At 47.2% G+C, this 13,728-nt stretch overlaps 1 protein-coding gene across 1 annotated transcript in view; it reads left to right on the top strand.

Moving 5' to 3' along the window:
* Positions 1-1,420: 1,420 nt before the first annotated feature.
* Positions 1,421-13,728, top strand: part of LOC144603146 (zinc-binding protein A33-like) — an 88,129-nt gene continuing 75,821 nt past the window's right edge. The window contains exons 1-6 of the mRNA XM_078416307.1: positions 1,421-1,928; positions 2,020-2,115; positions 3,430-3,663; positions 6,098-6,120; positions 6,218-6,336; positions 7,660-7,675. Of these exons, the coding sequence (XP_078272433.1) occupies positions 1,485-1,928; positions 2,020-2,115; positions 3,430-3,663; positions 6,098-6,120; positions 6,218-6,336; positions 7,660-7,675 (932 nt within the window). The 5' untranslated portion in view covers positions 1,421-1,484. The remainder of the gene's footprint in view (positions 1,929-2,019; positions 2,116-3,429; positions 3,664-6,097; positions 6,121-6,217; positions 6,337-7,659; positions 7,676-13,728) is intronic.

Raw genomic sequence — 13,728 nt, 5'->3', positions numbered from 1 at the left:
AGGAGGGGTGGAGGAGAGGAAGACGGGGGCGGCTTGTGAGGAGGTGCTGCAGGGAGAGGATGAGAGGGAGTGGTGGAGATGGAGAGGAGGAGGGATGAAGGAGAGGAAGGGGATGGTTGAGGGGGAGGAGGAGCAAAAGGAGGAGGGTTGATATTCACTGCCCTCTGAGAGATGCAACCTCTACACACCGCATGGGAGGCCGTTCTGGAAGGTTGGATCTCATGGAATCCGGGGTGAACTAGCCGATGGAACACAACATTACCTGAAGGTCACAGACAGAGGATGTTGGTAGTGGGTTGTTTTTCAGACTGGAGACAGAGTCCACTGTTGTTCCTTATTTATATACACGATTGGGTGTATATGTAGGTTGCACGGTTAGTCAGTTTGCAGATGAAACAAAATTTGGTGACATTGTGGAGAGTGAAGAAGGTTACCTGAGAGTAAATAGGATCCCTGTGAACTGGGCCAATGGGCTCAGGAACGGCAGGTGGGATTTATTCATGTGAAGGTGAGCCGATGCAGGTTGCTGAGACAAACCAGGGCAGGACATACACAGTAAACGGGGAGCTTTATAGAACGGAGAGATGTCGGGGTGCAGGTACACAGTGCCATGGAAGATGCAACGGTGACAGGCAGGGAGGTGAAGAATGTGTTTGGTGCTCATTCTTTCAAACGTCAGGATATTAAAGACAGCGTTTGACACAATGAGGCTGTTGGCAAACTGGAGAGGGTGCAAGAAGATTTACGAGGACTCTATCGGGTCTGGAAGGGTTGTTTATCAGGAGAGTTTGCGCAGGTGGTGACATTTGACGTGCCGTGCAGCTGCAGGGAGACCCTTTGCCGCACAGGGTCACAGACCAGAGTTCAAACCTGACCTCTGTTGCAGTCTGTTCGGATTTTCACGTTTTCCCTGTGACCACGTGGGTTTCCTGCAGGTGCTGCGGGTTTCTCCCACCTCCAAAAGGCAAGCGGGTGTGTTGGTTAATTGGCCTCGGTAAATTGCCCTCAGTGTTGCAACATTTAGCACAGTGGCATCTGCTTATAATGTGCATTGGGACAGTGGGCTGGGGCTCAGATTGAACCACGACAAGACTATTATTGCATTGTTCTTCCTGTACTCTGTGCCAAATCATGCCGTGGAACTTGTGGAGGTGATTATTGCCGCGGCTCCTCATCCCCCTCCTCCACCCTCTCCGCCGGGCCTATAGCGGCGGCCCCGACCCTGACCCCGCCCGGCAGCGGCTCCACAAGGAGCGGCGGCGGCTGCGGAGAGAGGCGGCCTTAGAGGCCCGGAGTGGAGGAGGAGAGAGAACCACCAGCTGTCCATGTTCTCCAGATGTGCTGCTTGACCCACTGACTTACTCCAGCACTTTGTACTTTTTTTTGTAACCCTGCATCTGCAGTTCCTTGTTTCTGCATCTTCACGTTGAACATTTGCGTCAGATTTACATTAATTCCTCTAGACGGCGGCGTGCGCAGTGGACATGCGTTTTGAACCAGGAAGTGGCAGAGTTAAAATGGCTTCGAAAGACAGGTTCGAGAGTTTAACCGAGGAAGCAGTTTGTCCCATCTGCCTGGATTTCTTCACCGATCCGGTGTCACTGGAGTGTGGGCACAACTTCTGCCGCTCCTGTATCACACAGAGTTGGGACAGGGAGGGGAGAAATTCCTGCCCGGAATGTAGAGAGGTGTTTACAGACCGCACCCTCAGGGTGAGTCGGGCCTTGGCGAGACTGGCTGAGAAAGCTCGAACACTGAGCTTGAATCGGACAGAGAAGGAAAGTAAACTTCACTGCGAGGAACATCAGGAAGAACTGAAGCTGTTTTGTGAAACTGACAAGAAGCTGATCTGTGTGGTTTGTGCAGCTGGGCGGGAACACAGAGATCACCGCTTCATGCCGGTTAAAGAAGCTGTTGAAAACTACAAGGTAAAAGCAAACCGATTTTGATCGCATCATTGTTTAATTCCGTTTTTATTGTCTAACACTTTTATTCTCCGATTTTCAAACACAATCGCAGGGTCAGGTTAAAGCTTCCATCCAGTCTCTCACAAAAGATAAATCAGGGATCCAGCAAATGGAGCAGCAACAGAAAGAGAAGATTTCTGGAGTTCTGGTGAGGCTTTTAAGTTTTGATTTCCTGATCTTGTGCAGGTTTGATCCCTGTGACGCGTGTAATAACAGGGCAGCGCAGTGACACCAGTAGTGCTGCTGTCTCCTAGTTCTGGTGAGCGGGTTTGATCCTGACCTCGGGTGCTGCATAGAAAATAGGTGCAGGAGTAGGCCATTCGGCCCTTCGAGCCAGCACCGTCATTCAATATGATCATGGCCTACCCTTTATTCTTAAACTATAACCCCTGGTTCTGGACTCCCCAGAACATCGGGAACATTTTTCCTGCATCTAGCCTCTCCAATCCCTAAAGAATTTTACATGTTTCTATAAGATCCTATCTCATCTTTCTAAATTCCAGTGAATACGAGCCCAGTCGACCCATTCAGAATCAGTCTGAAGAGGGTCTCGACCCAAAACGTCACCCATTCCCTCTCTCATGGATGCTGCCTGACCTGCTGAGTTACTCCAGCATTTGTGATACATTCTTTCATCATATGTCAGTCCTGCCATCCCAGTAATTAACCTGATGAACCTACACTGCACTCCCACAATAGCAAGAATGTCCTTCCTTAAATTTAGGAGATCAAAACAGCACACAATTTTCCAGGTGTGGTCTCAACAGGACCCTGCACAACTGCAGTAGGACCTCCTTGCTCCTAAACTCCAATCCTCTCACAATGAAGGCCAAGATGCCATTAGTTTTCTTCACTGCCTGCTGTACGTCCATGCTTACTTTCATTGACTGGTGTACAAGGACACCCAGGTCTCATTGCACCTCCACTTTTCCTAATCTGACACCATTCAGATAATAATCTGCCTTCTTCTTCTTGCCACCAAAGTGGATAATGTCACATTTATTCACATTTTACTGCATCTGCCATGCATCTGCCCACTCACCCAACCTGTCCAACTCACCCTGCAGCCTCACAGCATCCTCCTCGCAGCTCACACTGCTGCCCAGCTTTGTGGCATCCGCAAACTTGGAGATGTTACATTTAACTCCCTCGTCTAAATCGTTAATATATATTGTAAATAACTGCGGTCCCAGCAATGAGCTTTGCGGCACCCCACTAGGGGGTGGTAGACGGATAAATGGGAATTAATGGGCACTTGAAAAGGAATAGGCAGCTGGGAATTGTATTAGGTGTAGAGGATTGAAGGTTATAAGATTACCCTCACAACATTTCAGAAGCATTTAGACAAACTATTGAATTGCCAAAGCAAGTAAAAAAATGCACAGGACAAATGTCACTGTCAACCTCTGAGGGAAACACAATCAGTGACATTACATATTGATCTTCACCTTTCATTTGACAGGAACAGTCACACAACCTTCAGTCCAAGATCGCATCCCAGTTTGCTGAACTGCACCAGATTCTCACTGAGAAAGAGCAGCGCGTACAGGCAGATATCCGGGAGGAAGAGAAGAGGATTCTGAATAGAATGAAGAAAAATCTTGGAGAGATCGAAGAGAATTTAAAATCTATTCAGGAGGAACTCTCTAAGTTGCAGCAGCAGATGGATCAAAAGGACAGTGTGGTGTTTCTGAAGGTGAGGGGTTACACCACAGTCTGGTGAAGTGACTGTGGACATTGAAGTGGACACAGTCTGGTGAAGTGAGGGGGATATTTCAGAAATACATGCTGCATTTACCAGTAATTCAGAACTGGGTAAATGTTTCATCTGTTCCAGCTGTTCCCAAACTAATTGGCCTCCCAAGGGCCACGAATGAGCAGAGGACAGTAAATCTCTGGGACTCTCCAACCCACAGACTCTGAGAGGGTTAACCTGTTAGACGTATTTATACCAGAGGAAGATACATTTTTGAAAATTCGGGGAACTGAAATCAAAGGGAATGGGACATAGCGGAGGAGTTCGTTCCTGGGCTAGATCAGCCATGACCACATTGTGGGGATTAACATTGAAATCTAGAATGTGGCGCACACAGCAGATTGAACATCTATATCCGGTTCCCATCAGCAGTGGGCGGTCACCTTGGGGGAACTTGCTCTGTTTGTTTTACCCACCTTTGTTCACCATAGAATGACATCCCATTCTGCGCTCCTCAAAATCACAAACAATCTTTTCCTCTCCTCCGACGCTGGCAACCTCAACATCCTCATCCTACTTGACCTCAGCGCCGCCTTTGACACCATAAATCACTCCATTCTCCTCACCCGACTTGAAACCTCCTTTAACATCACCGGCACAGCCCTATCCTGGTTCAAATCTTACCTCTCTGACAGGCACCAGTTCATCTCCATTAACAACTGTAAATCCCCCACCGCTCCCCTCCCCCAAGGTGTCCCCCAAGGCTCAGTCCTTGGCCCCCTCCTCTTCATCCTCTACCTGTTCCCCCTTGGTCAATTAATCCGCCGTCATGGTCTCAACTTCCACTGCTTCGCCGATGATATCCAGCTCCTCATCTCCACCAAGTCAATCTCCCCCACCACACACTCTACACTGACAAACTGCATCACTGAAATAAAATCTTGGCTTCAATCAAATTTCCTCAAACTCAACTGCAACAAATCTGAAATCATCATCATTGGTCCAAAAACGCTCACCAAATCCACCCAAAACTTCATCCTCAATATTGATGGTCTCCCAGTATCCACCTCCCCTCACATCCGGAATCTTGGAATCATCTTTGATCAAACCCTCTCCTTCGACAAACACATCACAAAGACAGCCTTCTTCCACCTCAAAAACATTGCCCATCTCCGTCCATCCCTCTCCTCCACAGCTGCAGAAACCCTCATCCACGCCTTCATCACCTCCCGTCTGGACTACTGTAACAGCCTCCTCTATGGCGCACCCTCAAAAATCATCAGTAAACTTCAATACATTCAAAACTCCGCTGCCCGTCTACTCACCCACACCCCGATCCGTGACCATATCACCCCCGTCCTTTACAAACTCCACTGGCTCCCCATCCCCCAGAGAATCCAGTACAAAATCCTCCTCATGACCTACAAAGCCCTCCATAACCTGGCCCCATCCTACCTGACCGACCTCCTCCACAGGCACACTCCCACCTGCACCCTCCGCTCTGCTGCTGCCAATCTCCTATCCCCCCACATCCGGACCAAACTCAGATCCTGGGAGGACAGGGCTTTCTCCATCGCCGCTCCCACCCTATGGAACTCACTACCCCAAACCGTCAGAGACTCCTCCACACTCACCACATTCAAAACATCACTGAAGTCTCACCTGTTCAGTACTGCCTTCAACCACTGAAGGTCACCTCACCTTCTGTCTCCTTTCTCTGTTCGTTTACTTATTTATCTATTTATTCACTTCCCTATGTTCTCTAAATCCCTGTAAAGCGTCTTTGAGTATATGAAAAGCGCTATATAAATGTAATGCATTATTATTATTATTATTCTACATAATAGACCAGGCCATTCGGCCCATCCTATCCAGTCAGGATTTCTGCTCCACTCAACATCCCTCCCATCTACTCACCACACCCGGTAACAATACCCCGAATTCCAGGAGTGCTCACATGTTTATCCCGCTCGCCCTTAAATGTATCTCTGCTGTTGTCTTCATTCCCTCCAATGCTAGTGAGGTCCATGTTCTCATGACTGCATTCCTTTCGGTATTTGTTGAAGACCACGTTACATTTCAGCTTTGATTTTTGCTCTCCCATCGATTAGAGATATCATTTCATCCTCACCCATTTAAATCCACCGATAAATTAAATCCTATCTCATCATTCCTGACATTTTCTCCAGATAAAATCCCACGACCTGCCCAGACTTTGCATTGAGCTCCATCCTCTCAGTCATGGCATCATTCTCATTAACATTCCTTGTGCTTTTCCCCATCATTCTACGTCTCGACGGTAATGTCCACTTTCTATCTGCATGGCAGCGGAGATAAGAGTTGGGAAATGGGAATTATCAGAGGGTTGTAGAAATGTGGAGAAATTCCCGCTGTCGGGATGAGTCAATTGAGATTTGTGTTTTATTTCTTTCAGGAGGAAGCTGGTCGCAAGCGAAGGTAGGACATGCTCTTGATGGAAACATTGTAAGTTTTCGTGGAACAACTCAAAACATTTCTCATGCTCAGTTGATAACCGGCTGTTAAATATTCGCAGGGTTCGTGATGAAGCCAAACCACTGTCGGTGGTAGAGGAGGCCTTGCCGATTGAAAAGTTTCATTGCCCTGTTTCATTCAACACAACATTTAAAGACACATCTGATGACTTCAAGCAAGGTAAAGCTGACAACTTTTCCATTGTTCTTGTTTCTGACATCTTGAAGTAAGATGTGTACGAAAGAACTGCAGTTGCAGGTTTAAATCGAAAGTAGACACAAAATGCTGGAGTGACTCAGCGGGACAGGCAGCATCTCAGTCGAGAAGGAATGGGTGATGTTTCAGGTCTGGACCCTTCTTCAGTCTGAAGAAGGGTCCTCGACCTGAAACGTCACCCATTCCTTCTCTCCAGAGCTGCTCCTGTTGTAGTCCGTGGCCTATTAGAAAAAACAGGCAGACAACTGAATTTGTTTAACCTCTTTATTCTACTCACCCAGTTGGGAGAGAGTCTAGAAACCGAAGCGTTTAGAAACGCTTAGGAAGCCAGTGTAGTCTCCCCGAATGCTAACAATTACACACATTTTATACCCGTAATACATGTGCCAGTACATTTCCGTTGCTACCTTATATGGCAAGTTTTACAATGTCCTATAAATCTTTATGTGCCCTTTAGGACCCCCGTGTCCTCCGTGTCCTACATGTCCTCGGTATTCCCAGGACCAAAGAGCAGACTATATGGCCAAATGTCCCCCTTAACCATCAAAGGATGGTTAACCATCAAAGCCTTAAAGCCAGTTGCCCATATCAAAGGATACACTTAGCCATAAACCGCGCTTCCATGCTGACAACAGGATGTCCTGGCAACATAATCGAGCTGGAGCTTTCACACCCCTTTTACACCCCTGCAATAAAACCCACATGGCTACATTCGTAATGTGTGCCCTTACATTCCCGTCTTTGATTATGCTATAATCAGTCTTTTAAAGTGGCCGATTGACAAATATTTGGCATATACATGGGCCGAAGCAATAACAGATTAACAGAATCACAACAATTAACACAATGATACTGCCATAATGGAGAATCGGCCCCCACAAATATCCTAAACCAAACCAATCCCATCCTGAAGCATTAATTCGATCTTGGGCTAAATCTGCCCCTATTTTCCTAGTCAAGCCAAGTCAATTTTATTTGTATAGCACATTTAAAAACAACCCACATTGACCAAAGTGCTGTACACCAGTTCAGGTACTAAGAACAAACATACAATGGCACACAAACATAACAGCACATACATAAACAGTTCACAGCGCCCCCTCAGAGGGCTCAAGCGCTAAACGCTCTTTCTATAACCTCCTTCACATGCCCCGCGATATTGGTAATATTGGAGGATACATCTGGTACAAATGTACAACATTCTTGCCCTATCATAGCACAGGTACCCCCTTTCTCGGCTGGCAGGAAATCTAGGGCCATACGATTCTGGAGAGCGACAAGATGCAGGGCCATCATTTCAGTTGTTAACTGGCCTATTTGTTCCTGAGTCTCGTACAGTCCATCAGCGGTACAATTTGCTAATTTTCTAAGTTTCTAATTTCAGTTCCCGCCCGAGCGGTTCCCCATCGTGGGAATATTATCCACCAAAAATCTCACAAACTCTGATACAGTTCGTTTAGAGCTCCACTCTGGATGTTGTAGAGGATGATTTATAATTCGTAAATGTGGGATTACAAAAGCTAGATAACAGCACCCTGTCCAGGTCTCATAAGATCCCTGATCATACTGTGGTGAAAGTCCTGGTAACCAGACATATGCCCAGCTCCCACATATTAAGTAAATCCCATTAAGAGGTCTTGGGGGAACTGCAGTACTGATATGGGTGCATGTGCTGAATCCCACAGACACACCAACTTCATTTGGTCTAGATCCCATTCTACAGAAACAGGTTGTATTTATTGGTGTTTCTGGAGAGTCATGATGAAAATTAACTTGTATCCGGGGCCAATTCTCCTGTGTTTGATTAAGATAGGGTCTCAAGGACCACCCATTAAAACATTGACATCCACAGTCATCTGATTGGTTGTCATAATCCGTACACCAATTATTGGGGCCAGGGTTCTGTGAGTGATTCAAAAAGAACCGGGCAGACCTGACTTCACTCGGAGTGAAGGGGACCGGGTAAAGAGGCATCATGCTTTTTCCATGTGTTGAAACCTGGGGCGCACACCCAACAGGCAGACCATTCCACCTGTGTAGCATATGTCTGACAAAAAGAGAGGAAACGATTGGTTCGCCGGAGATCCGAGGTTCGTCCTTCTATCTGACTACCGAGGGTCAATATAATCCACAATCCCATCTTAGCCTCATGTTATCCCGTGGTTTCTGGGCGTCTCGGACCTGAGAATGCTAGACTGATAAAGATTGGGTTAATAATTTCATATATTCAATTAAACGCTCATCCAGGTCGTACAGTTCATGGAGGTTGATGCACCCCTTTCCCTCTGCCCCCCAAGGGGTTCGGAGTGGTTTCTCGTATAATACCTCAGCTGGGGTTAAACCTGTAGTAGAGTGTGGGGTTATACGCATAGAGAATAATGCCATCGGCAGGACTTGGACCCAATTTAATTTAGTCTCCTCTTGGAGTTTGACCAATTTATTTTTTAGTGTGCCATTTGCACGTTCCACTATACCTGCAGCCTGTGGATGGTGTACGCAGTGGAACTGCTGGCGGATATTCAACTGTTTGCACATTTCCTCATTAACTTTAGCCGTGAAATGGGGTCCATTGTCCGAGCTTAATGTACATGGTAATCAAAACCGTGGTACTATTTCCCTTAATAAAACTGCTGCCGTGGTGGTAGCTGTATTATTAGTCGTTGGCACCACTTCAATCCATCGGCTAAACACATCAACAATAACTAAACAATACTTATAACTATGTACACGTGGCAATAGACAATAGACAATAGGTGCAGGAGTAGGCCATTCAGCCCTTCGAGCCAGCACCGCCATTCAATGCGATCATGGCTGATCACTCTCAATCAGTACCCCGTTCCTGCCTTCTCCCCATACCTCCTCACTCCGCTATCCTTAAGAGCTCTATCCAGCTCTCTCTTGAAAGCATCCAACGAACTGGCCTCCACTGCCTTCTGAGGCAGAGAATTCCACACCTTCACCACTCTCTGACTGTAAAAGTTCTTCCTCATCTCCGTTCTAAATGGCCTACCCCTTATTCTTAAACTGTGGCCCCTTGTTCTGGACTCCCCCAACATTGGGAACATGTTTCCTGCCTCTAATGTGTCCAATCCCCTAATTATCTTATATGTTTCAATAAGATCCCCCCTCATCCTTCTAAATTCCAGTGTATACAAGCCTAATTGCTCCAGCCTTTCAACATACGACAGTCCCGCCATTCCGGGAATTAACCTAGTGAACCTACGCTGCACGCCCTCAATAGCAAGAATATCCTTCCTCAAATTTGGAGACCAAAACTGCACACAGTACTCTAGGTGCGGTCTCACCAGGGCCCGGTACAACTTTAGAAGGACCTCTTTGCTCCTATACTCAACTCCTCTTGTTATGAAGGCCAACATTCCATTGGCTTTCTTCACTGCCTGCTGTACCTGCATGCTTCCTTTCAGTGACTGATGCACTAGGACACCCAGATCTCGTTGAACATCCCCTCTTCCTAACTTGACACCATTCAGATAATAATCTGCCTTTCTATTCTTACTTCCAAAGTGAATAACCTCACACTTATCTACATTAAACTGCATCTGCCATGTATCCGCCCACTCACACAACCTGTCCAAGTCACCCTGCAGCCTTATTGCATCTTCCTCACAATTCACACTACCCCCCAGCTTAGTATCATCTGCAAATTTGCTAATGGTACTTTTAATCCCTTCATCTAAGTCATTAATGTATATCGTAAATAGCTGGGGTCCCAGCACCGAACCTTGCGGTACCCCACTGGTCACTGCCTGCCATTCCGAAAGGGACCCATTTATCCCCACTCTTTGCTTTCTGTCTGTCAACCAATATTCTATCCATGTCAGTACCCTACCCCCAATACCATGTGGTCTAATTTTGCCCACTAATTTCCTATGTGGGACCTTGTCGAAGGCTTTCTGAAAGTCGAGGTACACCACATCCTCTGACTCTCCCCTGTCAATTTTCCTAGTTACATCCTCAAAAAATTCCAGTATATTTGTCAAGCATGATTTCCCCTTCGTAAATCCATGCTGACTCGGAATGATCCTGTTACTGCTATCCAAATGCTCAGCGATTTCGTCTTTTATAATTGACTCCAGCATCTTCCCCACCACTGATGTCAGACTAACTGGTCTATAATTTCCCGTTTTCTCTCTCCCTCCTTTCTTAAAAAGTGGGATAACATTTGCTATCCTCCAATCCACAGGAACTTATCCTGAATCTATAGAACATTGAAAAATGATCTCCAATGCTTCCACTATTTCTAGAGCCACCTCCTTAAGTACCCTGGGATGCAGACCATCAGGCCCTGGGGATTTATCAGCCTTCAGTCCCATCAGTCTACCCAAAACCATTTCCTGCCTAATGTGGATTTCCTTCAGTTCCTCCATCACCCTAGGTTCTCTGGCCCCTAGAACATTTGGGAGATTGTGTGTATCTTCCTCAGTGAAGACAGATCCAAAGTAACGGTTTAACTCGTCTGCCATTTCTTTGTTCCCCATAATAAATTCCCCTGCTTCTGTCTTCATGGGACCCACATTTGCCTTGACTATTTTTTTCCTCTTCACGTACCTAAAAAAACTTTTGCTATCCTCCTTTATATTATTGGCTAGTTTACCCTCGTACCACATCTTTTCTCCCCGTATTGCCTTTTTAGTTAACCTTTGTTCCTCTTTAAAAGAGTCCCAATCCTCTGTCTTCCCACTCTTCTTTGCTATGTTATACTTCCTCTCCTTAATTTTTATGCTGTCCTTGACTTCCCTTGTCAGCCACAGGTGTCTCTTACTCCCCTTAGAGTCTTTCCGCCTCTTTGGGATAAATTGATCCTGCAACCTCTGCATTATTCCCAGGAATACCTGCCATTGCTGTTCTACCGTCTTCCCTGCGAGGGCCTCCTTCCAGTCAATTTTGGCTAGCTCCTGCCTCATGCCTCTGTAATCCCCTTTGCTATACTGTAATACTGACAAGGTCCCAGCACCGAGCCTTGCGGTACTCCACTAGTTACCTCCTGCCAATCTGAAAGGGACGCATTTATCCCCACTCTTTCTGTCTGTCAACCAATTTTCTATCCATGTCAGTACCCTACCTCCAATACCATGTGCTCTAATTTTGCCCACTAATCTCCTATGTGGAACCTTGTCAAAGGCTTTCTGAAAGTCAAGGTGCACCACATCCACCGGCTCTCCCCTGTCAATTTTCCTGGTTACATCCTCAAAGAATCCCAGAAGATTAGTCAAGCATAATTTCCCCCTCGTAAATCCATGCTGACTCGGAACAATCCTGTTACTACTATCCAAATGCTCCGCAATTTTGTCTTTTATAATTGACTCCAGCATCTTCCCCACCACTGATGTCAGACTAACTGGTCTATAATTTCCCGTTTTCTCTCTCCCTCCTTTCTTAAATAGTGGGACAACATTAGCTAACCTCCAATCCACAGGAACTGATCCTGAATCTATAGATCATTGGAAAATGATCACCAATGCGTCCACAATTTCTAGCGCCACCTCCTTAAGTACTCTGGGATGCAGACCATCAGGCTACCCAACACCATTTCCTGCCTAATGTGGATTTACTTCAGTTCCTCCGTCACCCTAGGATCTCTGCCCACTAGAACATCTGGGAGATTGCTTGTACCTTCCTTAGTGAAGACAGATCCAAAGTACCGGTTCAACTCGTCTGCCATTTCCTTGTTTCCCATAATAAATTCTCCCTCTTCTGTCTTCAAGGGACCCACATTTGCCTTGACTATTATTTTCCTCTTTACATACCTAAAAAAGCTTTTACTATGCTCCTTTATATTATTGGCTAGTTTACCCTCGTACCTCATCTTTTCTCCACGTATTGCCTTCTTAGTCATCTTCTGTTGCTCTTTAAAAGAGTCCCAATCCTCTGGCTTCCCTCTCTTCTTTGCTTTGTTGTACTTCTGCTCTTTTATTTTTATGCTGTCCTTGACTTCCCTTGTCAGCCACGGGTGTCTCTTACTCCTCTTGGAATCTTTCCTCCTCTTTGGGATAAATTGGATGGAGTTGAGGGGGGAGGTAAAGGGACAGGTGTTGCATCTCCTGTGGTTGCAGGGGAATGTGCCCGGGGATGGGGTGGTTTGGGCAGGAAGGGACGAAAGGTCAGAGCCTCAGAATTAAAGGATGTTCCGTTGGGAAGGAGATGAGGAGAAATGCTTTTAATCAGAGGGTGTTGAATTTGTGGAATTCATTGCCACAGAAGGCTGTGGTGGCCAAGTCGGTGGATATTTTTAAGGCAGAGATAGCTGGATTCTTGATTAGTATGGATGTCAGAGGTTATGGGGAGAAGACAGGAGAATGGGGTTAGGAGGGAGAGATAGATCAGCCATGATTGAATGGTGGAGTAGAATTGAAGGGCCGAATGGCCTAATTCTAATACTTTCATTGATGACATTATGACCTGATGACTGTCCAACTTCACCTGATAACCCAGACCTTCAGACCTGATGAAGTTGTTGTAAACCCTTTTGCACCCACTCCAATTGACTAACAAACCCACCCTTCCCTTTGTCTCACCCTCCACTCAAAAAACACAGGAGCAGGTCATCTGGCCCCTCGTGTCTACCCCCACTCACTGTGATCATGACGACCCCACCACGCACCTCTACCTCCTCTTTAACAACCTCAAATTACTGCTAACCTCAATATCAACCTGCTCCGATCTGCCACCATATCTGAATAACCCATTCCATTCCTCCATCCCCACCGCAATCTCGCAATCCTCCTCACTCTCCGCACTCGTCCTCCCCGTCCACCCTCCCCCACCTCACGAAATTCCCCTCTCCATCCCCGGATAAAAACTCCGGGAGAGATGTCTGTTGTCCACCCGATGTGGTCGGGGTGAAACCCCGGGCAGGGTTTCAGTTGTCCGCCCGCCTGTGCCTGAGGCCGAGCGGCCTCTCCCCCGGTCCCGGGGCCGCGCTGCCCGAGTCTCCCCCCCGACCCCCGGGGACTCTCTGATTCTCTGCTTCTCCCCCCAGTCTCCGTCACCCTGGATGTGGAAACAGCGGCTCCGGAGCTCGAGGTGTCTGAGGATCGGAAGAGGGTGAGACTGACCCAGACCAGGAGGAGTCTCCCTGACACCGGGAAGAGGTTTACAGGCAGGGAGTGTGTGCTGGGATCGGAGGGATTCACATCGGGGAGACATTACTGGGAGGTGGAGGTGGCGGGGATTCGGGGCTGGAGTCTGGGAGTCGCCGCAGAGTCTGTGGAGAGGAAGAGATCGGTCACACTGACCCCGGAGACTGGAGTCTGGAGCATCAGGCGGTGGGGTGACAGGTTTGATGCACTCACCTCCCCTCCATCCCGTCTCCCCGCCCGTCCCATCCCCGGGAGG

This window comes from Rhinoraja longicauda, chromosome 19 (genome assembly GCF_053455715.1).
Source record: "Rhinoraja longicauda isolate Sanriku21f chromosome 19, sRhiLon1.1, whole genome shotgun sequence".
Classification (NCBI taxonomy): domain Eukaryota; kingdom Metazoa; phylum Chordata; class Chondrichthyes; order Rajiformes; family Arhynchobatidae; genus Rhinoraja; species Rhinoraja longicauda.
This window is presented reverse-complemented; position numbering and strand designations above follow the sequence as displayed.